The sequence below is a fragment of the Leucoraja erinacea genome, chromosome 35, assembly GCF_028641065.1.
Source record: "Leucoraja erinacea ecotype New England chromosome 35, Leri_hhj_1, whole genome shotgun sequence".
Taxonomy (NCBI): domain Eukaryota; kingdom Metazoa; phylum Chordata; class Chondrichthyes; order Rajiformes; family Rajidae; genus Leucoraja; species Leucoraja erinaceus.
In genome coordinates, this window is record NC_073411.1 from 10,513,957 (window position 1) to 10,541,167 (window position 27,211).

The 27,211-nt window shown below is 45.7% G+C and overlaps 1 protein-coding gene and 1 long non-coding RNA gene across 7 annotated transcripts in view; one reads left to right on the top strand and one right to left on the bottom strand.

Moving 5' to 3' along the window:
• Positions 1-27,211, top strand: part of LOC129713311 (transcription factor COE2) — a 219,168-nt gene that overhangs the window by 139,061 nt on the left and 52,896 nt on the right. For all 6 annotated transcript variants that reach the window (XM_055662280.1, XM_055662277.1, XM_055662278.1 and 3 more), the window contains 4 exons: positions 4,022-4,103; positions 11,036-11,153; positions 21,622-21,752; positions 22,950-23,076. In XM_055662280.1, coding sequence (XP_055518255.1) covers positions 4,022-4,103; positions 11,036-11,153; positions 21,622-21,752; positions 22,950-23,076 — 458 coding nt within the window. The remainder of the gene's footprint in view (positions 1-4,021; positions 4,104-11,035; positions 11,154-21,621; positions 21,753-22,949; positions 23,077-27,211) is intronic.
• Positions 13,028-15,643, bottom strand: LOC129713312 (uncharacterized). Its single transcript, XR_008726208.1, has 2 exons — positions 15,074-15,643; positions 13,028-13,846 (listed from the first exon to the last, which is right to left on the bottom strand). It is a non-coding gene; the product is annotated as an uncharacterized LOC129713312 (long non-coding RNA).

Genomic DNA, 27,211 nt, shown 5'->3' on the forward strand with positions numbered 1-27,211 from the left:
CAGCCAGGCGATCAGATAACTTGGCAAAAAGCAAGATAGAAAATGATGGAAATGTAAAGAGTTAATACACAGAAACATGGAAAATAGGTGCAGGAGTAGGCCATTCAGCCCTTCGAGCCTGCACCGCCATTCAATATGATCATGGCTGATCATCCAACTCAGTATCCCGTACCTGCCTTCTCTCCATACCCCCTGATCCCTTTAGCCACAAGGGCCACATCTAACCCCCCTCTTAAATATAGCCAATGAACTGGCCTCAACTACCTTCTGTGGCAGAGAGTTTCAGAGATTCACCACTCTCTGTGTGAAAAATGTTCTCCTCATCTCGGTCTTAAAGGATTTCCCACTTATCCTTAAGCTGTGACCCCTTGTCCTGGACTTCCGCAACATCGGGAACAATCTTCCTGCATCTAGCCTGTCCAACCCCTCAAGAATTTTGTAAGTTTCTATAAGATCCCTCCTCAATCTCCTAAATTCTAGCGAGTACAAGCCGAGTCTATCCAGTCTTTCCTCATATGAAAGTCCTGACATCCCAGGAATCAGTCTGGTGAATGTGTCACGCCAGAGAAACCTTTGTCACAACCTTTCTGTTGAAGGGTCGTCAAACTGAATAGATCAGCCATAACCGAATGCTGGAGCAGATTCGATGGGCCGAATGGCCTAACTCTGCTCCTATGTCTTATGATCTTTTGATCTTTGACTTGAACCATTGTCTCTGCTTCACTCTCTCCATAGATGCTGCCTGACCTGCTGAGTATTTCCAGTGTTTTCAGTTTTTATTTCAGATTTCCAACGCCTGGAGTTTTAGTTTTGATTTTTACTTTATAAAAGAGTGCCTTGAAAGGGGAGAAGAAATGAGGGAGTATTAAGGAGGGAATTCCAGGAAACTGGAAGCACTGCTCTGAATGCTGTATTCATGTTCAGGGGTGGGGAAGAGTGCAGAATTGGAGAAGTAAAGAGATCCCTGAGGGTTTTAGGGCTGAAGGTGTTTACAGAATGGAGGAGGGTCATAAGGTGATAAGGAATAGCAGCATTAGGCCATTCAGCCCATCGTCTACTCTGCTATTTAATCATGGCTGATCTATCTCTCCCTCTAACCCCATTCTCCTGCCTTCTCCCCATAACCTCTGACACCTGTACTAATCAAGAATCTATCTATCTCTGCCTTAAAAATATCCACTGGCTTGGCCTCCACAGCCTTCTGTGGCAAAGAATTCCGCAGATTCACCAGCCTCTGACTACAGATGATGGTGCTTTGAGTGGTCAAGTTGTAGACCAAGGAACGACTGTGGATGGTTTACAAATAAGCACAAAGTGATGGAGTAACTCTGTGGGTCAGGCAGCATCTCTGGAAGACATGGGCAGGTGACATTTCTGATCGGGGACCCTTCTTCAGCCTCAGAAGGCTCAAAACTCATCTGTCCATATCTTCCAGAGTTGTTGCCCGACCTGCCGAGTTACTCCAGAACTTTGTGATTAGTTTTTGGTCAGGATGTAAGTCAAGGTTTTGAAAGTAAACAGGAGACATTTGGGTGACTGAGACTGAGAATTTAGTTTGAGAAATATTTGGACAGGTACAGGTTTAAAGGGGTATGGGCCAAATGCAGGCAGATGGGACTAGTGTAGATGGTATATTGGTGTGGGCAAGTTGGGCCGAAGGGCCTGTTTCCACACTTATTTATGACTGTGAAAGTCACAAAGAGCAGACAGATAGAGTGGTTAAGAGTAGCCAAGTCTGGAAGTGGCAAGGACTTGTTTGGTTTCGGCAGCAAGGTGGCGCAGCGGTAGAGTTGCTGCCTTTTATGGCCCTGTCCCACTTAGGAGACCTGAACGGAAACCTCTGGAGACTTTGTGCCCCACCCAAGTTTTCCGTGCGGTTCCCGGAGGTTGCAGGTAGTGGAAGTAGGTAAGGAGACTGACAAAAACCTCTGGGAACCTCCGGGAACCGCACGGAAACCTTGGGTGGGGCTCAAAGTCTCCAGAGGTTTCCGTTCAGGTTTCTTAAGAGTGGCAGGGGCATTACAACGCTTGTAGTGCCGGAGACCCGGGTTCAATCCCGACTACGGGTGCTGTCTGTACGGAGTTTGCACGTTCTCCCCGGGACCTGCGTGGGTTTTCTCCAAGATCTTTGGTTTCCTCCCACACTCCAAAAACATGCAGGTTTGTCTGTCAATTGGCTTGGTATAAGTGTAAATTGTCCCTAGCGTGTGTAGGATAGTGTTAGTGTGCGGGGATCGCTGGTCGGTGCGGACTCGGTGGGCGGAAGGGCCTCTTTCCGTGCTGTATCTCTAAACTAAAGTAAACAGAGGTAGTGGGTCATGGCGAGGGCAGTGGACTATATGGTATCTCAACACATTGGCGTGTGCGGTGAGTCACGGCCTTTCTCTCATTCTGTCCATTGTTCATATATGTGTCAACACAGTCGTGGTGTGTGCGAGCATTAGGTTTCCTCTTCCTTGCTCCGAACGACGGCTTTAGTAACTAATTAACAGTTGGGCCAGCACTGCTTCCTGCATTGGCTTGGTCAGAATAGCTCCTTGGGGTGGAAGCAGGAGAACCACAAGTTCAATAACCTAATGAAGCACCTTGAATGAGTTAGTCGAAAATAATCTAGATACACAGAGTAGAGAGGAAGGACCTGCTTCCACTGACAGAGGGGTCAATAACCCGGGCTGATAGATTTTAAAGTAATTGGGGTAAGGTATTGTAGTAATTAAGTTACTGGGCTAGCAGCCAGACCATTGATCTGGAAACATGAGTTCAAATCCCACCACAGCCAGCTGGGGAATTTAAGTACAAATGGATCATGGACTTAAAAAAAAACTCTCAGTAATAGTAACGATAAAACTATTCGATTGTCTGATTTACTGATGTCATTCTGGAAAGGAAATTTTCCAGCCAAGGCAGGTGTGTCCTGGATGTAACTATTAAACCATCTTATAGTTGACTCCCGACCTCTTAAATGCAAGGGAGGATCGGTTTGAAGAGTGAAGATAGATAGATTCTTGATTAGTTCAGGTGTCAGAGGTTATGGGGAGGAGGCAGGAGAATGGGGTTAGGAAGCGGAGTACACTTGATGGGCCGAATGGCCTAATTCTACTCCTATTCCTTATGACCTTCCTTAGAGGACAATGCTACTCATTTTAAATGTACGGAAGGACAATTAGATGGAAGTTGAGGAGATGTTTGAGGAAGTTGAGGAGATGTTTGTTCACCCAGTAGGTGGTCAGGGCTGCCCGAATAGGGGGTGAGGGCAGAAACCATCATGGCATTCAGAATGTTCCTGGATAGGCACACGATGCTCCATATTCTACAAGACTATGGACCAAGAAGGCAGGGAGGAGATACCTGACATAGAATGATGGGCTGAATGGCTTCCTTTGGTCCGTGATGCATTTTACCACAAACTTCTCATCGTGAAAGGCCCGGATAGAATGGATGTGGAGAGGATGTTTCCACCAGCGGGAGAGTCTAGGACCAGTCAGAATAAAAGTACGGACCTTTAGAAAAGAGATGAGAAGGAATTTCTTTAGTCAGAGGGTGGTGAATCTGTGGAATTCATTGCCACATAAGGCTGTGGCAGCCAAGTCAATGGATATTTTTAAGGCGGAGATTGAGTCTCTTGATTAGTAAGGGTGTCAGGGGTTATGGGGAGAAGGCAGGAGAATTGGGGTTTAGAGGGAAAGATAGATCAGCCATGATTCAATGGCGGAGTAGACTTGATGGACCGAATGGTCTAATTCTGCTCCTATAACTTATGAACATGATAGATCTTTGATAAGCATTTGGCTGAGGAATGCTGTGGGCGGACAGCAATGTGGAGGTCCCGTTACAATCAGGTCTGCCGTGATCTTATTAACTGACGGAGAGGGCTTGAGTGGCTGAGAAACCTACTCCTTCTCCAAATTGGTACGTTCCTGTCACAGAGATCTCCTATGCATATGGGGGTGTGGGTTTTCTTGCACTGTTTCTGCTCCTCACAGAGCGTATTAATAAAAAAGCATCTTTGTTTTCCTTTCAGATTCTTCTTAAAGTTCTTCCTCAAGTGTAATCAGAACTGTTTGAAAACAGCGGGAAACCCCCGGGATATGCGTCGATTTCAGGTACTGTGTTACATTCCCTTTCACCCTGTGGCCTCATCGTCCTAGTGGGCTTAGTACAAAACGATCAGCGGTGCTGATCTGAGATGCCAGGGTGTGGTCCTTCAATGAGAAACATTCCCTCTGGTGTGGAAACCCGTGAGATTTTCCAATTCTCAAGCCAAGTAACACCAACCGTGGATCAGACACAAAATGTTGGAGTAACTCAACGGGACAGGCAGCATCTCTGGAGAAAAAGGAATAGATGACATTTCAGGTCAGGACTGAGTGTTCTAGGAAGAGCAGTCTGTGGAAGGGTCCCGACCAGACACGGCACTCACCCATTTTCTCCAAGGATGCCGCCTGTCCATTGCGTTACTCCAGCATTTTGTGTCTACAGTATCTTTGGCATCAACCAGCATCTGCAGTTCCTTTTTATTACAACATTATATAGATGGGGCCAAACCATTCGAGTCACCTGTGTGCCCTCGTCTCCGAGTTAGAAAGTTCTTGCATCAACCCTGTCTCCCGAAACGCAAACATGAAGAATGCGGATGGCAGTGTGAAATACTGAGGGAAGCCTGTCCTGTTGCAAGCATTCCCCTCTGGCTAAGCCACTAAGACAAGGCCCTGACTGCATCCCTAAATAGAACTACTTGGAGGAAAAGGCGGTGTCCTGGACAATGTTTGTCAACGTTATTTAACAAAACCATCGTATTAGTACAGGTGATTAGTACGGATGTCAGTGGTTGTGGGGAGAAGGCAGGAAAATGGGGTTAGGAGGGAGAGATGGATCAGCCATGATTGAATGGCGTAGATTTGATGGGCCCAATTCTACTCCTATTCCTTATGACCTTATGACCTTATTTACTTTTGTGATCCCAATGAGTACATTAGGAGGGTAGAAAAATTGCCCCATTGAGTTTAATTAACATGCGAAATAGGGCCCTGATGAGTTTTATGTTAGTGCGGGAAATGGGGCCTTAGAGAGTTTAATGTTGGTGTGAGAAACTGGGCACTAGTGAGTTTATGTGCAGTAAATGGGGCCCTGCAGAGTTTAATGTTGGTGTGCTAAATGGGACCTTAATGCATTGATAATTAGCATGGGAAGTGTAACCCCAGTGAGTTTATATTTAGTGTGGGGAATGGAGTGCTGGTGAGTTTAAAGCTAGTGTGCTGAATGGGGCCTTAGTGAGCTTAATATTAGCATTGGGAATGGGACCCCAGTGGTGAGTTTATATTTCGTGTGGGGAAACTGGGGCCCTGGTGGGTTCAACGTCAGTTTGGAAATGGAAATGGTCCCGGGGAGATTGGAGTCAGCATTGGAAATGGAACATCAGTATGTCAGACGCTGAACCATCGAGGTATCTGAATAATTGTATAGTGCGTTGATTCCTGCGTTCACTGCCTTTCTAATGAAGAGTGACGTGGCACGGTGGAACATTTCCAGTGCATCCCAGTGTTGTGGACCTCATTGTAACTTTCAGGAAAAGCCAAGGCCCTGGGGACCACTGGGAGTGGATGCAGCACCTCTCTTATGTGTAGATAGACCAAAGATAGACACAAAAAGCTGGAGTAACTCAGCGGGATGGGCAGCATATCTGGAAAGAAGGAATGGGTGGCGTTTTGTGTGGAGACCCTTCATCAGATGCTGAGGGTCATTGAGGGCCGAGGGTACGTAACTATGTGGATCGGGAGTGGGGTCCCACTAACTCTTGTCAGTTTTTCCAACAATTAGACAATGCAGGTAAACATAGAAACATAGAAAAATAGGTGCAGGAGTAGGCCATTCGGCCCTTGGAGCCTGCACCGCCATTCGATATGATCATGGCTGATCATCCAACTCAGTATCCTGTACCTGCCTTCTCTCCATACCCCCTGATCCCTTTAGCCACAAGGGCCACATCTAACTCTCTCTTAAATATAGCCAATGAACTGTGGCCTCAACTACCTTCTGTGGCAGAGAGTTCCACAGATTCACCACTCTCTGTGTGAAAAAACATTTTCTCATCTCGGTCCTAAAAGACTTCCCCCTTATCCTTAAACTGTGACCCCTTGTTCTGGACTTCCCCAACATTGGGAACAATCTTCCTGCATGTAGCCTGTCCAACCCCTTAAGAATTCCTGCATCTAGCCGGTCCAACCCCTTAATTAACCCCTTTATAACGGATATAATTTCTATTGGACAGACCTGCTGACGTCACCCATCGGTGGCACCTCCTCCCTGACAACTTATAGCCACGGTTTCCAACCCCACCCCCAGGTGCACCAGCGAGCCCTTCACCTACCGCACAGACCGGAGACGCGGCTGTTATTGCGGCTCGCGTTGTGGCCCCTGGGAACAGCGTTTCCTTCCTTAGGTCCCATTCCAGGGTTTATTTTGCAAGGAGATTAATTTCTTTAAATTCCTCATTTTACATTCGTTCTTTCATACCTCACTTTTTTTTTTCCCCGGGATTTTTTGTGGCTTCTATCCTGAAAGAAAATGAAATGTGTTTGTTTATTGTCTTTGCTGTTCCCATATTCTCCATTATAATTTGTCCTGCCTCTGTCTGTGAGGGGCCCATGCTTAGTTAGAGTGTCATAGAGTATGGAAACTGGTCTTTCCACCCAACCTGCCCACACCGGCCAACATGTCCCAACTACACTAGTCCCACCTGGTCCATATTCCTCCAAACCTGTCCAATCCTATCCATGTACATGTCTAACTGTTTCTTAAAAGTTGGGGTAGTCAAGTCAGGTCAAGTTTATTTGTCACATACACATACGAGATGTGCAGTGAAATGAAAAGTGGCAATGCTCGCGGACTTTTTGCAAAAGAGACAAACAACATAGAAACATAGAAACATAGAAATTAGGTGCAGGAGTAGGCCATTCGGCCCTTCGAGCCTGCACCGCCATTCAATATGATCATGGCTGATCATCCAACTCAGTATCCCGTACCTGCCTTCTCTCCATACCCCCTGATCCCCTTAGCCACAAGGGCCACATCTAACTCCCTCTTAAATATAGCCAATGAACTGGCCTCAACTACCCTCTGTGGCAGAGAGTTCCAGAGATTCACCACTCTCTGCGTGAAAAAAGTTCTTCTCATCTCGGTTTTAAAGGATTTCCCCTTTATCCTTAAGCTGTGACCCCTTGTCCTGGACTTCCCTAACATCGGGAACAATCTTCCTGCATCTAGCCTGTCCAACCCCTTAAGACTTTTGTAAGTTTCTATAAGATTGTAAGTTTCTATAAGATTGCAAGTTTCTATAAGAAAACAACAAAACTACCAAACAAATTATAAACACAATCATAACACACATATTCTTTTACATAATAAATATTGGAAGGAAAAACGTTCAGTAGAGTTAGTCCCTGGTGAGATAGGCGTTTACAGTCCCGGCCTCAACTACCTACTCTGATGGCTTGTTCCATGCACCCACCACCATTTGTGTGGAAAAGTTATTCCTCAGATTCCTATTAAATCTTTTCACCTTCACCTTAAACCTATGTCCTCTGGTCCCCGATTCACCTGCTCTGGGCAAGGGACTTTCTCTGAGTTTTGTCACTATATTAATAAACCTGTCTCCCGACGGTCATGTCTCATTCTATTTCTTCCTTCTCGGTCACCTTCATCAATTTCTGAATCCCACCCCATTCTTCATGCTCTTTGGCAATATTGTAAGCCTCCTTCCTTTCTATCTTTAACCTCTCCCTTTGGCCCTGGTAGCTCTTTTCTTGTAGCTTTTTTTCAATTCCCTACGGGAATACACATTTGTTGTGAATTATGAATCTTGACCTTGTGAAGTCTGACTGGGGTGTCTAGGGAAAGCCAACCCACGCTGTATCTAAACTCGGAGTGCACATATAGTGGGGGCAAGATAGGAATTTGCTTTCCCACTAATAGGTCCAGTTATTTACCTAGGCAAGTTTCACGGTGTGGGCACGGTGAATGTTCACACTGCCTTTTTTCTTTCCGCACTTTATGCAAACATGTAAAGGATTCCCAACCTCTGTTCAGCTCAGCGGCATCAAATATACTGGAAAGGTGCATAGATCGTGAGACTTTGTATGTCTTGAGTTTTAAACCACCATACACAAGAATGTCTCTCTGGCAAATAAAAACAGATTGGCCCACAGGCAAAGACTGTAGGTCAAGGGTTCCCAACCTGGGGTAAATTTCGCCTTCCCAGGGGGTAAATTCGTTGACTGTTGATTTGTTAAAAAACAGTATTTTAAAATGTCTCCTTTATTATGGTAGGAGTGTAAACTCAAATGTGAAGAATATGCATCTTCTAGATGCGCTGGGACGCATCCTCAGTGATGTGACCTGGGGTCATCGGCTGTGTCGGGCCTCACAACATCAGACACCCTCACAACACCAGGCAACCCAGCCGGGGTTGATCAAGCCCCGACTTGTGTCCCAGCAGCAACCGCCCACGGATCGGCCATCTTAGTAACCACTCTGCAGGTGTTGGGAGACTCTAGTGCGTGGAGGGACTGGGCTCTGTGGGGCGAGTCCTGGCCAGGCTCCTCCTGCATCCCACCAGGTTCAAGGCCTGTGCGTGCGCTGCACCTTCTATCTCCTTCTCCGAGCATTTCATTCTCGCCTGATGGATTTTTAGGCCACGGTGGTTCATTAGGCCCTTTCCCTAGCTTTATTGGGTGTGTTTCTCATGAAAGACACAGACTGAGGTGCTAACCCAGCCTGTCCCGGGTGCCAGCTTTCCCTGCCGTCAACTGTCTCTCCAGTAGTCACCAAACTATTATTTTTTTTTAAATATTTTATTTATTAGAAGTAATACACATTAAGCGATATAAGCCAAAAATAACATAATACCTTTCCTGTACCACTTCTTATTTTAAACCTTAAAAAGAAGGATAGAGAGAGTTAGATAGGATAGTAAGATTGCAGGAAGATTGCTCCCGATGTTGGGGAAGTCCAGGACAAGGGGTGACAGCTTAAGGATAAGGGGGAAATCCTTTAAAACCGAGATGAGAAGAACTTTTTTCACACAGAGAGCGGTGAATCTCTGGAACTCTCTGCCACAGAGGGTAGTTGAGGCCACAGTTCATTGGCTATATTTAAGAGGGAGTTAGATGTGGCCCTTGTGGCTAAGGGGATCAGAGGGTATGGAGAGAAGGCAGGTACGGGATACTGAGTTGGATGATCAGCCATGATCATATTGAATGGCGGTGCAGGCTCGAAGGGCCGAATGGCCTACTCCTGCACCTATTTCTATGTTTCTATGTTTCTAGTAAGTGCGTGAAAAAGTGATGAAGAGAGACCCGTAGAAACGTAAAACCTGAAAAGAGATAAAAAGAAAATCAGAGAAAAAAAAAGAAAAATGGAGAAAAATAGAGAACAAACGATATAAGAAAATAAAATAAGATAAAAGGGATATACCTACTTCGTATGTTTATACACCCCTCACCTGGTCCTGAAACCATTTGAAACCAAGTTATGTTGCACCCTATATTTGTAATAAGTTGAGTCACCAAACTATTCTTGGTTGTCACCCAGTCTAAGCCTGGGTGCCACTGTTGAGCCAGCCTTCAGTGAATTAGAAAACATGGGGGGTGGGGGTGAATTTACTTTTGGAAAGTTGCCAGGGGTAAACGGGACGATAAAAGGTCGTAGATCATGGGGAAAATGAAGATAAAACATCCTGGAATCACAATCCCAACTGCTTTTCCGTGATCCAAGAAGTTTTCTGAAGATGCCAGGGTGTGTGGCCAGTGTAAGGGGTGTGGGGATTTGAGTTTCGATCCTCTGCATGTAGGCTCGGCGGGTCGTGGTTCTGAAAGGCAAGGAGCTCAGTGGAGATTGAAGGCAAGCAGGAAATGGAGGGAGGTGTTTCAGGAAGTTGTCGGGAGATGACTGATGGGTTCCAGATGGGCTGGGGTCAGTGTCGATGACCCGGGACACTGACAAGGGGGACAAATGCTGGCAGTGGCCAAAGATCTCAGCCCCTTCCACTGCAACTCGTTACAGCAACCCTCGTTTAAATGATTAAGTGGATTGATTCGCACATCTCACAGATTATGTTACATCCCAAACATGGACCTTGCACAAATGCCTTTATCTTTGCCAGATGCAAGAAATTAATTTTGCTAATCCCTCCCCGACTCTCCTGAAGACTGGGGAGGGTTTTTTTTTTTCCGTTGCAAAAGCTAGCTGCCCTCGTAATATCACCCGAACGGCAATTCCTCCGAGCGCGAGAGGCAATTAATTCTGAATGTGCAGAATATCAAAGCTCAGCCTGTTCATAGCCGGCGTTTCAGACAATCCAGCCACAAGCCACCACCGGCCAGCTCCTCTCCGCCCGCTGCCAGCAGCTGTGGCAATTTCCAGCATCAGAAGTAACCGTTCCCAAAAGCACCAGGATTGATACTGAGAGGGCTCACACATTGTCAGTAGACCCAGAGGCAACATGAAGAAGTGTTTCATCCATACATCGTGCTTCTGTGATCAGGAGAAGCATTCTCTATGCCTAAAAGACCATTGGAAGCCACAATAACTCATTGACCAGGCTGGACTTGTATCTTTAGGGATGTAGCAGTTAATAGGTTAATTGAGTATCTTCACATTGATCTTAATGCATAGGTGAATGGTAGAATTTTGGGGAGTTGACTGGAATGTGCGGTGAATTAAAAACATGGGATTAATATAGAATTTATTTAGGTTTATTATTATGACATGTACTAATGTTTTGCATGTTATCCAATAAATATTATATACACACAATCGAGTTTAACTCAGATGGAGAGAACAAAGAGGAATATACAAAGTTCAGAATATACTTCTCAACATTAAAGCACATCAAATCCATAGGCAAAGTCCAATGTCTGCAAAGGGGTTGAGGTGAATCGGACAGTACCCTAGCATATGGAAGGACCCTGCTGTAGTCAGACCACCAATAAAACCACCGGTAATGGGGAATCACAGTTCTCTGCTTCTCCCTCCACAGGTTGTGTTATCTACAACACTCAACGTTGATGGGCATGTGTTGGCCGTCTCGGATAACATGTTTGTGCACAACAACTCGAAGCATGGACGCAGGGCCAAACGCCTGGATCCCACAGAAGGTACACCAACTTTTTCCCCCAATGTCGTGGTTTATAGTGGTGTAGAACGGCAGCCACCCATTCCGTGCGCAGTCCGATCCATTGGTTGTGCCTAGTCTATTCAATTAGGCACGCTGGTGCCTTGGTGATGGGGTGGTGGCGCATTAGGGCGGCACGATGGCGCAGCGGTAGAGTTGCTGCCTTACAGCGCTTGCAGCAATGGAGACCCGGGTTCGATCCCGACTGCGGGTGCTCGTCTGTACGGAGTTTGTACGTTCTCCCCGCAACCGCATGGGGTTTTTCTGAGATTAATTCGAATTTCTCCCACACGCCAAAGATGTACAGGTATGTAATTAAATTGGCTTGGTATGTGTAAAAATTGTCCCTGGTGTGTGTGTGTGTGTGTGTAGGATAGTGTTAATATGCGGGGATCGCTGGTTGGCGCCGACTCGGTGGGCCGAAGGTTCTGTTTTTTGCGCTGTATCTCCAAACTAAACTAAACGAAAGTAAAATTATTGGTGGTATCGAATAGTCACTGGCAAAGTGAGAAGTGTTCAATTGCTCCCAAGTCTTGACTTGAGTTGGGTGAGGGGCTTATTGCAGTGAAACCTCAATCGAACATGACTTTGACACCCATGAGAGATATTGGATCAGCAGCGGATGAGCAGATGGCATAACATATACAACTCCGATGGGACAGTAGATCATATGGAGGAAAAATTCTTGCAGGTGGACATCTCTGGGTCTCAGCATTCAGAGAGAAATTATTTTTGCAGAGCAGCATTGTGGCCAAACACAACATCCAGTTAGTGATGGTATTCAAAAAAGCTGGAGAAACTCAGCGGGTGCAGCAGTATCTATGGAGCGAAGGAAATAGGCAACGTTTCGGCCCGAAACCCTTCTGGGTTTCGGCCCGAAACGTTGCCTATTTCCTTCAGTCTGAAGAAGGGTTTCGGCCCAAATCGTTGCCTATTTCCTTCGCTCCATAGATGCTGCTGCACCCGCTGAGTTTCTCCAGCTTTTTTGTGTACCTTCGATTTTCCAGCATCTGCAGTTCCTTCTTAAACATATCCAACTAGCGATCAGAGTCTGATCCCAAAACGTGAGTCTTGACTCGAAACGTCACCTCTCCATATTTTCCAGGGATGCTGCCTGACCTGCTGAGTTACTCCAGCACTCTGCATCCTTTTGTGTATTAACTAGGAATCTGCAGTTCTTTGTGTGTACATTGTCCAAAGTTACTCTGTGCAAAAGACAGCATGGAGTTAACAAGACTTAATGGGTTAAAGAGTTGGAACGTCAACATTCTGCCATGAAATATGATTAAGTCAGTGAAGAATTTGCAGTGGTGTTAATTTCCTGACATTGGACCACTGCAGTGAATGCGCTCCCAGGAATCAGAGCTGGAAAGCATGCTTTTTTTTTCCCTCTTCCAAGAATGATTGGAAGTGATTGACTAGCGGTTCAGACAGGGGCTTGGGTATTTGGCCTGTTGCCAGAACTCTTCACTCTCTCTCCTCTGACCCTGTCAGCACTAAGTTGGGGGTGATGGATTGAGGCTGGATGCGGCCCTGAAACCATATAGCTTGTGACAGGGTGAGAAATCGTGCGGTCAAAGGCAGGCTGTGGCTCTGCCCTGCCTGAGTCCGCTCAGCAACCGGTGGAAGTATGTGCCCAGCCCTCCCCAACAACAGCGTGTTAAGTAAGTCCAGCTGAACCTCAGGAAGTGTTAGTCTGGTGATGGCTGGGATGGTGAATGGATGGCTTCTACCTGCCTCTGCCAAGTCTCGCGACCATTAATCTAATGGCCAGATGGATAAAAACACATTTAACCCCCCCTAACCATTAATATTATAGAGGCTAATATGGTCACAGTCAACACTTTGGTGGATATGATAGCAAAGTTTATTGCAGTAGTAATACTGATACCTGGAACTAAAAACATGTTCAAGCCTATGGAGTATTTAAATTTAATTAAATACATCCGGAGTATGTATCCAGTCTCAGCGATGGTGACCGCAAAACTATCAAATTGTCCGACGTGTATTGGGTTCACTCAGTGGAAGGAAATCTCCAATCCTTACTTGGGTTACTCCTTGCATGTGCGACTCCAGGCCCTTAGTAATGTAGTTGACTCCGATCTGCCCTCTGAAACGGCAATGGGAAATGGCATGAGTGATACGTGACACTTGTATCCACTGAATGAATGAAAATAAAGCCGTCACATGGGAGCCAGCGCAAGTTGTGGCCATTGGGTGGTGAATCTGTGGGATTCATTTATTATTTTATCCTGAATTAGTCAGTGGATTGTCACCTTGTCGTGGTGGAGAAGCTTGTGTGGTCCTGAGATCCTGAGAGCGATGCCGTCTGGAGCTATGCTCCTGGTAGGGTCACCCATGGTGGTACGGTCGAGGGGGAGGTCTCTGACAAAGAGCAATCCAACCAAGACCTCAACGGTGGAACAGGCGGAGGACGATGGCTGACCTTAGTGGAGCGTCACAACGGCTGGGAAGGCGGATGAAGGCTGCAGCAGAAAAGGGTCTCCGGTCGTCTTGGACTCCATGCCACTGGATCCTGACCCAGATCTGTCAAGGACCGTGGGGTGGCTGTCTGTGCACCAGTCTCCCCACGTTAAACAAAGTCACGCACAGGTGTCCTCGGGATCATACTCGTTTCGAGTGACTGCTGATGAGTTCTTGCCAAACATCATGCACCTATTTACACAAATGCTCGGTTAATCCTGCTGCATTCTCCCTGTATCCCCTTAGACTTCAACCACTCATCTGCATTGCAAAGGTCATTTACAGTGGCCAACTAGCTCATCTTCCAGATGCGGGAGGAATTCTGGATAGACTGGATGTGGTGAGGATGTTTCAACTAGTGGGAGAGTCTAGGACCAGAGGCCATAGTGTCAAACTAAAAGGACGTACCTTTAGAATGGAGATGAGAAGGAATTTCTTTAATCAGAGGGTGGTGAATCTGTGGAATTCATTGACACAGAAGGATGTGGAGGCCAATAGATATATTTAAGGCAGAAATTGACAGATTCCTGATTAGCACGGGTGTCAGTGGTTATGGGGAGAAGGCAGGAGAATGGGGTTGAGAGCAAAAGAGAGATCAGCCATGATTGAATGGCGGAGTAGACTTGATGGGTCGAATGGCCTAATTCTGCTCCTAGAACTTATGAACATACTGTACATGAATGAACAAAACTTAACTGGTATAAGGATTGTGCAAGGATTGCTTCTCATTCTCGGGTAGTAAATGAGGTCAGTTCTTCGTCCTTGTCAATTATTAGTGTCAATTGGGTTTGAGTTGAGCTGATACAGGTGGCATTGGTGACCCAAGGGGTGCCAAGGGAAGGGAAGCATTAGCGACTATCACCACGAATAGTTAAATCGTAAAGCATTTAGCTTGCGACTCATTGACAAATGGCAAATGGCTGCACATTTTTAAAGATGCTGCTTCCCAAATGGGGAAATTATCTCCACAGGTGGGGACAGAGTTGATCTTGTCTGGGATGTCCTAAACAATGGTTGACTAAACTTGCAAGGCTGATTTGTGTACAATGGCCACTTCGGGGACTGGGAATTAAATAACATCAACTTAAGTGTTCAATGGAATGAACTCAACATGATCAGAGAATACTTCACATGGTCTGCGTCTCTGCTACATTTTGGAGTGAATAGAACACAGTGTTCTGTAATCTTTTGCCAATACTCATATATACATTTATTTTAGTTCAATTTAGTTTAGAGATTTAGGGCGGAAACGGGCCCTTCAGCCCACCAAGTCCGTACCAACCAGCGATCAGCACTATCCTACACATTAGGAACAATTTACAATTTTACTGAAGCCAATTAACCTACAAACCTTTGGAGGAGTGTTGGAGGAAACAGGAGAAAACCCACGCGGTCATAGGGCAGGACGGTCAATCTTACCCGGGTATTTCTTCCATCGAACGTGTCCTAAGACAGGCAGCTCGATTTGTTACAAACACCTACGAGAGAGAAGCGAGTGTCACCAAACTTCTGGATTCTCTGGGGTGGAAGGAACCCTCTCCAAGACAGACAGACGTGAAACTCACCGTTTGACCTGTTTTTACAAAATGTTAAATGGTCAGCTCGACATAGACTACAAGACCTACACCAAACCCAAACCAATTAGGAGCAGACGAGGGCATTCGATCCAATTTGCGATCCCAGCTACAAAGACAGATGTGTACAGCAATTCGTTCTTCCCCCGCACAATTAAAGCATGGAATAATCTCCACCCTACTATAGTTACCCAACCAGATGCAACTACATTTAAAGTAGCTCTTTCTTCCCAATAACCCTTTCTGGCTTAAGCCCTCCCTTCACCACCTCCAGTTTAAATTCCATTTGGAATATTTTGGAGGACGAAGAATCCAAGAAACCAAGTATCTGGTGCCACTGTGCCGCACCTAACTTCTGCGTGTGTGCATGCATGATTGAATGGGGTACAGTGAATGTCTATACATGTGATGCATGTGTGCAGCAGAATATGCAACTGGGTGCACATTTACAAATTCTTCCGAAAATTAAGTTTCCACGAAGCAGAAATGTAAAATGTACAATTGTAAAATGTCTTACAATTGCAATTACTTCCATACTTTTAAAGTAACAATTCCCAAAAGACATTACATTTCTTGCCGGACCTTGGGGTAATGTCCAACAAAGCAAGCGGGATAGATGAAAGGTGTTGTGCATTGAAATCAACGATGGAAACAACTGTTTTAGGATCATCCCGGCAAAGAAGAGGAAGGAAAAGTGGATGAGGTGGATTTTGATAACAGGAGCAAAACACACCTGAATTTCCCAGCAGTGAACAAACGCGGAGAGCAAATCCAGGCAGTTCTTCCAGGGGTTCAGAATCCCCCACACCTCCACATTTTCATTCCTTCTGCTCGTATCCACCGGAGGTTTAATGTCCTGGAAGTGTCAAAAATCAGAATGTTCTGGAGAAAATCAATCTCACGCCGCTGGCAATTCCTTCTCTCTCTCCCTTAGCTAATCCACTATCCCTCCACACTTTCTCCTTTCCGCAGGCAACCGAAAAAAAAAAGGAAATGCTTTGGTTCCCTATGTCCCACTGCTCTTCCAGTCAAACAGACCCATGCTCTGCCTGTCTCCAACCTGTCATTTTTATACTAGTCAGCCATGCCTGCTGTTTCTGATTGCTATGTATTGTAGGACAGCGAGGTCCCAGCCAATGCGGTTAATAACTGAGCCTTGAGGGAAGTTTAAGAAAATGTACAAACCTTTCTCTTATCAAGTTATTTATTCCTCCATTACCATGGTCCCTGTGGAATGCCGCCCACAGGCCAAGCAGGTGACTTCTTCCAGGTCTCCATCAATTACTTTGAGACTAGTCTGGCAAGGACATCCCCTCTCATGTTTTTTGCCCTTCTTATTGGGAAGCCTTTGGAATATAAATCTTAGAGGAGACAGTCCCTTTGCTATTATGGAGGCCTACAGCACAGTGGGGCGGCACTCAGGTGCCACTGAGTCTGCTGGTGGGCAATTCCGAGCTTCCCCATACATAGCCCTCTACTGAAAGAGAGTTCCCACCCAAAACGTCACTTAGTCCTTTTCTCCAGAGATGGTGCCTGACCCACTGAGTTACTCCAGCGTGGGTTTTCTCCGAGATCTTTGGTTTCCTCCCACACTCCAAAGACGTACAGGTCTGTAGGCTAATTGGCTTGGTATAAGTGTACATTATCCCTGGTGTGCGTAGGAAAGTGTGGGATCGCTGGTTGGTGCAGCCGGAAGGGCCTGTTTCTGCGCTGTATCTCTCAAGTCTAAAGTGTCATGACCTGTACAAAGAACAGGTTACGGGTCTGTCCCACTTTCAGGACCTAATTCACGACCTCTGCCGAGTTTGCCCTTGACTCATGTACTCGCAGCATGGTCGTCACGAGGTCGCAGGAGGTCGTGATGCTTGTCGTAGGTACTCGTGGCATCAAGTAGGTCGGGGCGTTTTTTCTAACACGATGAAAATTGTCCACGAGTAAAAAAGGTCGTGAATTAGGTCGTTAAAGTGGGACAGGCCCTTTAATTGGCTTCGGAAAAAAAAAATTGTAAATTGTTCCCAGTGTGTAGGGTAGTGCTACTAAAGTAAACATGTTGTATCTATCTTTTGGGAAGTCCAGGACAAGGGGTCACAGCTTAAGGATAAGGGGGAAATCCTTTAAAACCGAGATGAGGAGAACTTTTTTCACACAGAAAGTGGTGAATCTCTGGAACTCTCTGCCACAGAGGGTAGTTGAGGCCAGTTCATTGGCTATATTTAAGAGGGAGTTAGATGTGGCCCTTCTGGCTAAGGGGATCAGAGGGTATCGAGAGAAGGCACGTACGGGATACTGAGTTGGATGATCGGCCATGATCATATTGAATGGCGGTGCAGGCTCGAAGGGCCGAATGGCCTACTCCTGCACCTAATTTCTATGTTTCTATGTTTCTATGTTTTGTACCCCTCTTGCTCACTTTCCCCTTCATTTCAAATTGCATTCCCTCATTCATGGGCAGGCTCTTCACAGTTTCTTTGCAAAGACTCAGTAAACCACCTCGTTCATGGGGCATTTAGGGCCAAGCCAACGATAGCCACATCTCATGAATGAATTGAGAAAAAAAACCTGCTCCAGTTATGTATCTAACAGCAGATTTATTTGCCTGTTTGGGAGTACAGTCTCCTCCCTCCAACCCTCCCATCAGTACACAATGTAGAACACACTGCGAACCACTTCATCAAATTTCTCCTCCTCAGCATTGTTTTGGAGAATTAAGTAGGACACTTATTTCAACTCACTGGGTTTATGAAATACATCATAAATCAAGAAACATGTCACATTGTGACTTTGCTGTTGACATCCTTCATTACTCAAAAGCTTTTTGGTTGCTGTAGGCTTCCTTTAACAACAAGTGCCGTATTTCAGACATCAGAAAACTGAAACGCTTGCCTTTGTTTAAAAGTGCCAAGTACATCGTATTCAACTTGGCTTTCCCTTTGGAAATATATCTGAAGTGCCTTAGTCGCAGTTACAGCCTAGAGTATAAAACAGAGTGAAGGGCACAGAGGACTATTGTAAATTCGGGAGGAAGGTTTTGAGACACAGAGTCCAGGTGCTAGGATAAGGTAGGAATGTGGGAGAACACTCTCCACCTGCTTGGATGAGTCCAGATCCGATAGTCCTCCTATATAATGGCTGATGGGTTCATCGAGATTCACCCTGGAAAAATTCAAGACAATTTCTAAAATTCACTCTCAGGGAATCTATACGAAAATACGTAAACAAACACTAAATCTAAAGATAAAACACTACATTTATATTTTTTCATCTCACGTCTCGGATGAATGCGTGGACGATGAGGCGTGGCATTGTGGAAAATTGTATCGGGCGGCACGGTGGCGCAGCAGTAGAGTTGCTGCCTTACAGCGCCAGAGACCCGGGTTTGATCCTGACTATAGGTGCTGTCTGTACGGAGTTTGTACGTGACCCTGTAGGTTTTCACCGCACACATTCCTCCCACACACTCCAAAGACTTCAGGTTTGTAGGTTAATTGGTTTTGGTGAAATTGTAAATTGTCCCTAGTGCAGTGTAGGATAGTGTTAGTGTACACAAGGGAGTCACAGTTTAAGGATAAGAGGGAAGTCTTTTAGCACCGATATGAGAAAATCATTTTTTACACAGAGTGGTGAATCTGTGGAATTCTCTGCCACAGAAGGTAGTTGAGGCCAGTTCATTGGCTATATTTAAGAGGGAGTTAGATGTGGCCCTTGTGGCTAAAGGGATCAGGGGGTATGGAGAGTAAGCAGGGATGGGATACTGAGTTGGATGATCAGCCATGATCATATCGAATGGTGGTGCAGGCTCGAAGGGCCGAATGGCCTACTCCTGCACCTATTTTCTATGTTTCTATGTTTCTATGTTTCTATGTATGTGGTGAGCACTGGTCAGCGTGGACTCGGTGGGCCAAAGGGCCTGTTTTTGCGCTATAACTCTAAAGTCTAAATTGTCATGACCTGTACACACGATAGGTTAATTGGCTTCGGTAAAATAAATTGTCCCTAGTTTGTAGGATAGTGCTAATGTACGGGGATTGTGGGTCAGCACAGACTCGATGGGCCGAAGGGCCTGTTTCTGCACTGTGTCTCTAAAATAAACTAATACCATTTTCCAGGAAGGCAACCTCTCTGTAACATGGGGTTGCATGTACATAAACAAGGCCAAAGTAGCCCACTTGGTTTGGAGACTAGATACTAGCACAAACTTTGATTCCCTCGGTCACCGAGGTACATCACAGCCATTGGTCACCTCCTTGAAAATGCATTAAGTCTGGCTGCACTTGACGCCCCCTCACAACCCTTTCACCCTCCACCAACAAGAATGAGAAGATCATCAGGGATTTCTCACCACTTCTAAGACAACCTGAACACACACACACACACACACACACACACACACACACACACACACACACACACACACACACACACACACACACACACACACACACACACACACACACACACACACACACACACACACACACACACACACACACACACACACACACACACAGTGGTGAACACAGCCCACTCCATCACAGGCTTGTCCCATCCCTCCACCCAGTCCATATTCACGGTGCCTATTCAGGCTGGAAGTGCCATCAAGGACATCTACCGTTCTGGCCTCTTTTCGTTTCTTTCTTCTACATTATGGGGCCAAGGATTCAGATTCAGATTCAATTTTAATTGTCATTGTCAGTGTACAGTACAGAGACAACGAAATGCATTTAGCATCTCCCTGGAAGAGCGACATAGCAAACGATTTGAATAAATAATAATAAGTGGGGGGGGGGGGGGGGGGGGGGGGGGGGGGGGGTGATTGGCAGTCACCGAGGTACGTTGTTGAGTAGAGTGACAGCGGCCGGAAAGAAGCTGTTCCTCGACCTGCTGGTTCGGCAACGGAGAGACCTGTAGCGCCTCCCGGATGGTAGGAGGGTAAACAGTCCATGGTTGGGGTGAGAGCAGTCCTTGGCGATGCTGAGCGCCCTCCGCAGACAGCGCTTGCTTTGGACAGACTCAATGGAGGGGAGCGAGGAACCGGTGATGCGTTGGGCAATTTTCACCACCCTCTGCAATGCCTTCCGGTCGGAGACAGAGCAGTTGCCATACCATACTGTGATGCAGTTGGTAAGGATGCTCTCGATGCAAGAGCTGGAATGCCTGGAAGCCCAGAGTTAGGAATAGCTTCATCCCCACTGCTATTGGGCTCTTCATCCCTCCTCCCCTCCCATTCCCGAATTGTGGAACAAACTTTCACTCTTAACCCTACCTAGTTTGGTTATTTTTGTTATTAGCTTCAGAATATTTTTGGACTTCTTCAGATTACACACTGCACCCTTGCATCATTCTGCTATTTTGCTTCAGTCATTGTATCTATCCTCTCTTTGTGCGTTTTAAACGAACAAGGGCTTTCTTTGCATCCTGGAGTATATTGCAATGAACTCATCTAAATCTGAATCTGAATCCCGACTTAACTCAGAGCTTACTAGAAGGATGTGGAGGCTTTGGTGAGGGTGCAGGGGAGGTTTACCTGAATGCTGCTGGATTACAGGGTGTATACGACGAGGTTGGATGAACTTGAACTGTTTCCTCTGAAGTATTGAAGTTTGAGGGGATGCATGATAGAAGTATATATCATGATGAGGGGCAGTATGAGGTTAGACAGTCAGAACGTTTTTCCCCAGTGTGGAGATATTAAAGGCTAGAGGCCTTAGCTTTAAGTCAAGTCAAGTCAATTTTATTTCTATAGCACATTTAAAAACGACTCTCGTTGACCAAAGTGCAGTGTACTAACGTGCTACAAAACAGTGGTACATAGATCTAACAATACATACATAAATACATCCATACAGATTATTCACGTTATTCCCTTTATCATGTATCTGTACACTGCGGATGAATCGAATGTAATCATGTATTGTCTTTCAGCTGACTGGTTAGCCCGCAACAATAGTTTTTCACGGTACATGTGACAATAAACGATTCTCAACGAAACTCAAAGGTAGACAAAAATGCTGGAGAAACTCAGCGGGTGAGGCAGCATCTATGGAGGGAAGGAAATAGGTGACGTTTCGGGTCGAGACCCTTCTTCAGGCTGAACTTCAACTAAACTCAACTCAGTTTGCAGATCATGTACACTGAGCCTGTGCTGATCGCGGGAACAAACATTGAGGAGGTTTGATGGAGTGCCAACCATCTTCTTCAGAACAGATAGAATCCAACCGCCTCCCATCAATGATTTAATAGAAAAAGCAATATTTAATTTTCCTACTTCACATCCAGAGTGGAGGAGAGAAATGTCTACTTGGATCTCAGGAGGAAGCATGGCATCGATGACTGTGACGGTATTAATGATAAATGAGTCATGAAGTACAAGTAATCTTGTTTCTTTGTGCCTAGCCACACCATGCATCAAGGCCATCAGTCCCAGTGAAGGATGGACAACCGGAGGCGCGATGGTCATCATTATTGGGGACAACTTCTTCGATGGATTGCAAGTCCTCTTTGGCACAATGCTGGTTTGGAGTGAGGTGAGTTATCAGGGGAACAGCAGGGTAAGCTTGCCCGACAAAGGGTCGGGATCTAGGATGATTCAATTTTGGAAACAGGGCAATACATTTACAGTATGTGTAGGAAGGAACTGCAGATGCCGGTTTAAACCGAAGATAGACACAAAAAGCTGGAGTAACTCAGCGGGACAGGCAGCACCTCTGGAGAGAAGGAATGGATGACGTTTTGGGTCGAGACCCTTCTACAGTTATGCTGAGCTTTAGATAACTAATGCCACAGGACAATGAATGGTCGGGCACTGCGGAGTGTTGTAGAGCAGAGGGATCTAGGAGTGCAGGTACTTAGTTCCTTGAAATGGCATCACAGCTAAATAGGGTGGTCAAAAAATCTTTCGGCACATTGGCCTTCGCCAGTCGTAGTATTGAGTATGGAAGTTGGGAGGTCATGTTGCAGTTATACAAGATGTTGGTGAGGCCACGTTTAGAGTATTATGTCCATTTTTGGGCACCGTGTTATAGAAAGATGTTGTCGAGCTGGAACGGGTGCGGAGAAGATTTACGGGGATGTTGCCAGGACTCGAGGGTCTCAAGGTTCAAGAGAATCTTGAGACCCTTCAAGATTCAAGAGAGTTTAATGTCATGTGTCCCAGTTAGGACAATTAAATTCTTTATTTGTTTTCAGCGCAGCAGAATATTGCAGGCATAAATAATACAGAACAGATCAGTGTGTCCATATACCATTGAATATATATATATATATACACACACATAAATAGACATATAAAGTGCAGTTGGCTAATTAAAATTCAGATCTGAGCTATAGGGAGAGGTCGAGCAGGCTAGGACTGTATTCTTTGGAACACAGTTGATACAGGTACCATAACAGCATTTAAAAGACACTTGAACAGGTACATGGATAGGAAAGTGACATGGGGCAAAGTTGAGCAAATGGGACTAGCTTAGATGGGACATCTTAGTTGGAATGGATGGGTTTATCCATAGGGCCTGTCTCTGTGCTCTCTGACTATGACTCTAAGCATCACACACCAGTGAGGTGGACAGACATCAAAGGCTGGAGTAATTCAGCAGGTCAGGCAGTATCTCTGGAGGAAAAGGAATAGGTGACGTTCGGGGTCGAGACCCATCTTCAGGTGGAATTGTGAGGATTCGGTCAAATCTGTCGAGCTTCAAACTCTTTGCTTCTCTCGTACGTTTCAGCTGATTACACCCCACGCCATCCGAGTGCAGACTCCCCCTCGACACATCCCCGGAGTGGTGGAAGTCACATTGTCCTACAAGTCCAAACAATTCTGCAAGGGCGCTCCAGGAAGATTCATCTACACAGGTGGGTAGGCACGGTGCTTCATGGACGTTGGTGGGGGCTTGATATGAAAGTCCAAGCGACTGGATGTTGTCATGGCGACCAGCAGCAGCTTGCAGCATTGAATTTTGTCCATCTCTTCCAAAACGTTGACTATTGTACACTCTAAGACGAGCAGGTTTTTAGGCTAATTGGCCTATGTAAAATTGTAAATTGTCTCTGGTGTGTAAGATGGTGTTACAGCCCTGTCCCACAGTGCGAGTTCATTCCAAGAGCTCTCCCGAGTTTAAAACAATCAAACTCGTGGTAAGCACGGTGAATGAACGTAGCGGGTACGTCGGAGCTCGGGGACGTCTCTTAGCGCTAACGGCAGGTAAGCTCGGGAAGACTCGTGAAGATTTTTCAACATGATGAAAAATAGTCACGAGAGCCCCGAGTACCGACGAGTGGCCATTACCGTAAATCTCCGAGTTTGAATTGGGGCAAACTCGGGAGAACTCTTGGAATGAACTCGTACCGTGAGACAAGGGTTTTAGCGTACGGGATGAATGCGGGTCGGCGTGGATTCGGTGGGCCTGTTTCCGTGCTGCATCTGTAAAGTGTAAAGTCTATAGATAATGATGGCAGCAATGATTCCGAGGCCAACATTCCAGAGGGAATAATCTCACCGCCGTACAGATGGCTGTAATTGCATGTATCTTGATTATATATATTTGACAGCACTGGCCAGCGTGCAAAAATGCACAAGGACAGGTGAAGGGGGGAAAAAATCACAGCATGATTCCTACACATGTAAAACTCTTGGTAGGAGCTCTGCCCCACCTCCAACAAAATGAACAGATATCACTGTTCTTGCAAAGCCAACTCCTTCAGGGTTGATGGGAGACAGAACCTGTCTCTCTCGTACTAAATCACTTTCCTTTGCAGAGAGATGGAAAATGGAAAGAGCGGTGTCTCAGTGATAAAGAATAAAACTTGCAAGGTACCCACAATAGAAACCAGTAGAGGAATGTCCACTATATAACATTATGGCAAGATTGCTCACCTCACCTGTGCCAACATTTAGTGTCTATGTTTAGCTTAGGAAGGTATCCTGGTTGGCATGGATGAGTTGGGCCGAAGGGACTGTTTCCATGCTGTATAACTCAATGACTCTACGACATGGTTGATAGGTGAAGGGATATTGAGCAGGTGATAGTGCAGGCGATAGCACTCAGCACCAGGTGATAGTGTGGACAGAAAATAAATGGAATAACCAAGTCTCGTTCAGTTCAGTTAAGTTCAGTTTAGTTTATTGTCACAGTGAAAAACTTCTGTTGCATGCTATCCAGGCAGCAGAAAGACAATACATGATTACAATCGAGCCATACAGTGTACAATGTATTTACTGAGTAAAAGGGAATAACGTTTGCTACAAGGTAAACCCGATCAAGGATAGTCCGAGGGTCACCAAAGAGGTAGATAGCAGTTCAGCACTGCTCTCTGGTTGTGGTAGGATGATTCAGTTGCCTGATATCAGCTGGGAAGAAACAGTCCCTGAATCTGGAGGTGTGTACCTTTTGTCGGATGGGAGAGGGGAGTAGAGGGAATGGCCGGGGTGCGACTGGTCCTTGATTATGCTGCTGGCCTTGCCGAGGCAGCGAGAGGTGTAAATGGAGTCAATGGAAGGGAGCTTGGTTTGTGTGATGGTAGAATCTAATTAGATCGTGTAGTATTCTCGAAAGCTCTCCCGTTATGCTGTCTACTGGGGCAAATGCATCGGGAGAGGTAAACATGGAGAATAATGACTTAATGGAAAGAATAGAAGAGAGGGGACGGAGATAAGGAAATGAATGGAAACATTCTCCACGGTAACAAAATAGTTATTTTGTCAACAAAATAGAGAGAGTACAGAGGAGATTTACTAGAATGTTGCCTGGGTTTCAACAACTAAGTTACAGAGATAGGTTGAATAAGTTAGGTCTTTATTCTCTGGAGCGCAGAAGGTTAAGGGGGAGCTTGATAGAGGTCTTTAAAATGATGAGAGGGATAGACAGAGTTGATGTGGACAAGCTTTTCCCTTTGAGAATAGGGAATTCAAACAAGAGGACATGACTTCAGAATTAAGGGACAGAAGTTTAAGGGTAATATGAGGGGGAACTTCTTTACTCGGAGAGTGGTAGCGGTGTGGAATGAGGTTCCAGTGGAAGTGGTGGAGGCAGGTTCATTGGTATCATTTAAAAATAAATTGGATAGGCATATGGATGAGAAGGGAATGGAGGGTTATGGTATGAGTGCAAGCAGGTGGGACAAAGGGAGAAAAAAAATTTGTTCGGCACGGACTTGTAGGGCCGAGATGGCCTGTTTCCGTGCTGTAATTGTTATATGGTTATATGGCAACGAACAAGACTGCCAAGGTAGTTGTAAGAGAGGATCGGTGGAGCAATGAACTGTTATATACTGTGTATTCTATGAGATATTGTAAGTGGAATTTAATATATATAACGTGACTGAAGGGAAGAAAGATGGAGACAGTGTTGGATTGTTGTGGGGATGTCCAATTCTCTGGATAATGATGATGCGTTCACAGGCTCAATCGTGTATAGATTAGTTGACTTTCTTCCAGTTGAAATTTGCATTATTAAAGTCCTAAAGCAAACCTTAACACTCCCAATGGAGGATTAAGCGATGCTAAGTATAGTATTGACTATATTCACTGAGCTGCTCTCCGTCGAATTCCCCGCGGAACACATCAGCTTGTCAAATATTTAACTTCATGCCATCCCGTAGTTATTAAATAAAATGTAATATAAATATGACAAGTAATTCAGATACACTATCCTTTTAATTTGATGAGGGGGATGTCAAAATGTAAGGTGTGCAATCCATTGATTTTTTTTTACACTTTAACCTTTAATGTACCATGGGAGTTTCACACAGAAGGTGGTGGGAATATGGAATGAGCCGCCAGAGGAGGTAGTTGAGGCAGAAACTATAACATACATTTGGACAGGTACATGGATAGGAAAGGTTGGTCCACATGCCTCTAATGGACCAAATGCGGGCAGGTGGGACTAGTGTAGATGGGGCACTACTATACTAGATGGGGCACTAAAATATTATTAGTGTTTAATGTTTAACTGTCGTTGTATGTGATGTTGTCACTTGCGGGCGGAGCACCAAGGCAAATTCCATGTATGTGAATACTTGGCCAATAAACTTATTCATTCATTCACTTGGCCGACATGGAATTAAGTGCGGGGCCCTAAAAGCTGTAAAGCTTCAAGTCAGAAGCTAAGGTGCTGTTTCTCGCGCTTTATTATCTCAACCTCGTTGACACAGTGTCGGGGACTAAAGATAAAGAGGTCGGAGAGGGAGAGGGCTGTGGAATTTAAGTGACAGATAACTGTAACTCAGGGTCATCGCTTGGACGGAACGGAGGCATTCTGCAAAGCCGTCGCCCAACCTGAGTTCTATTCATTCGTCTAATACTTCCCGCGTGAAAAGAAAACGTCAGAGGACTTCAGAAAGCAGAGAGACAAGCGCAAGGTACACAAAAATGCTGGGGAAACTCAGCGGGTGAGGCATGATCTGTGGAGCGAAGGAAATAGGCGACGTTTCGGGTTGACACCCTTCTTCAGACTGATGTGAGGGTGAGGGGGGACGGGAAGAAGAAAGGAAGAGGTGGAGACAGTGGGCTGAAGGAGAGCTGGGAAGGGGAGGAGAAAGCAGGGACTACCTGAAATTGGAGAAGTCAATGTTCATGCCGCTGGGGTGCAGACTGCCCAAGTGGAATATGAGGTGCTGCTCCTCCAATTTACGGTGGGCCTCACTCTGGCCATGGAGGAGGCCCAGGACAGAAAGGTCGGATTCGGGATGGGAGGGGGAGTTGAAGTGCTGAGCCACTGGGAGATCAGGTTGGTTATTGAGAAACCGAGCGGAGGTGCTGGGCAAAGCGATCGCCAAGCCTACGCTTGGTCTCACAGATGTAGAGCAACTGACACCTAGAGCAGCGGATGCAATAGATGAGGTTGGAGGAGGTGCAGGTGAACCAGGTGCAAAAAGACCAGGGAGATGTATTTAAGAGTATTTGAAGCAGGTCAAAGAAAACCGTGATGGGGAAAATGATCCCAGAATATCAGTACTGATTGATCAACCTCTGGTGGTAAAGCAGCTACAT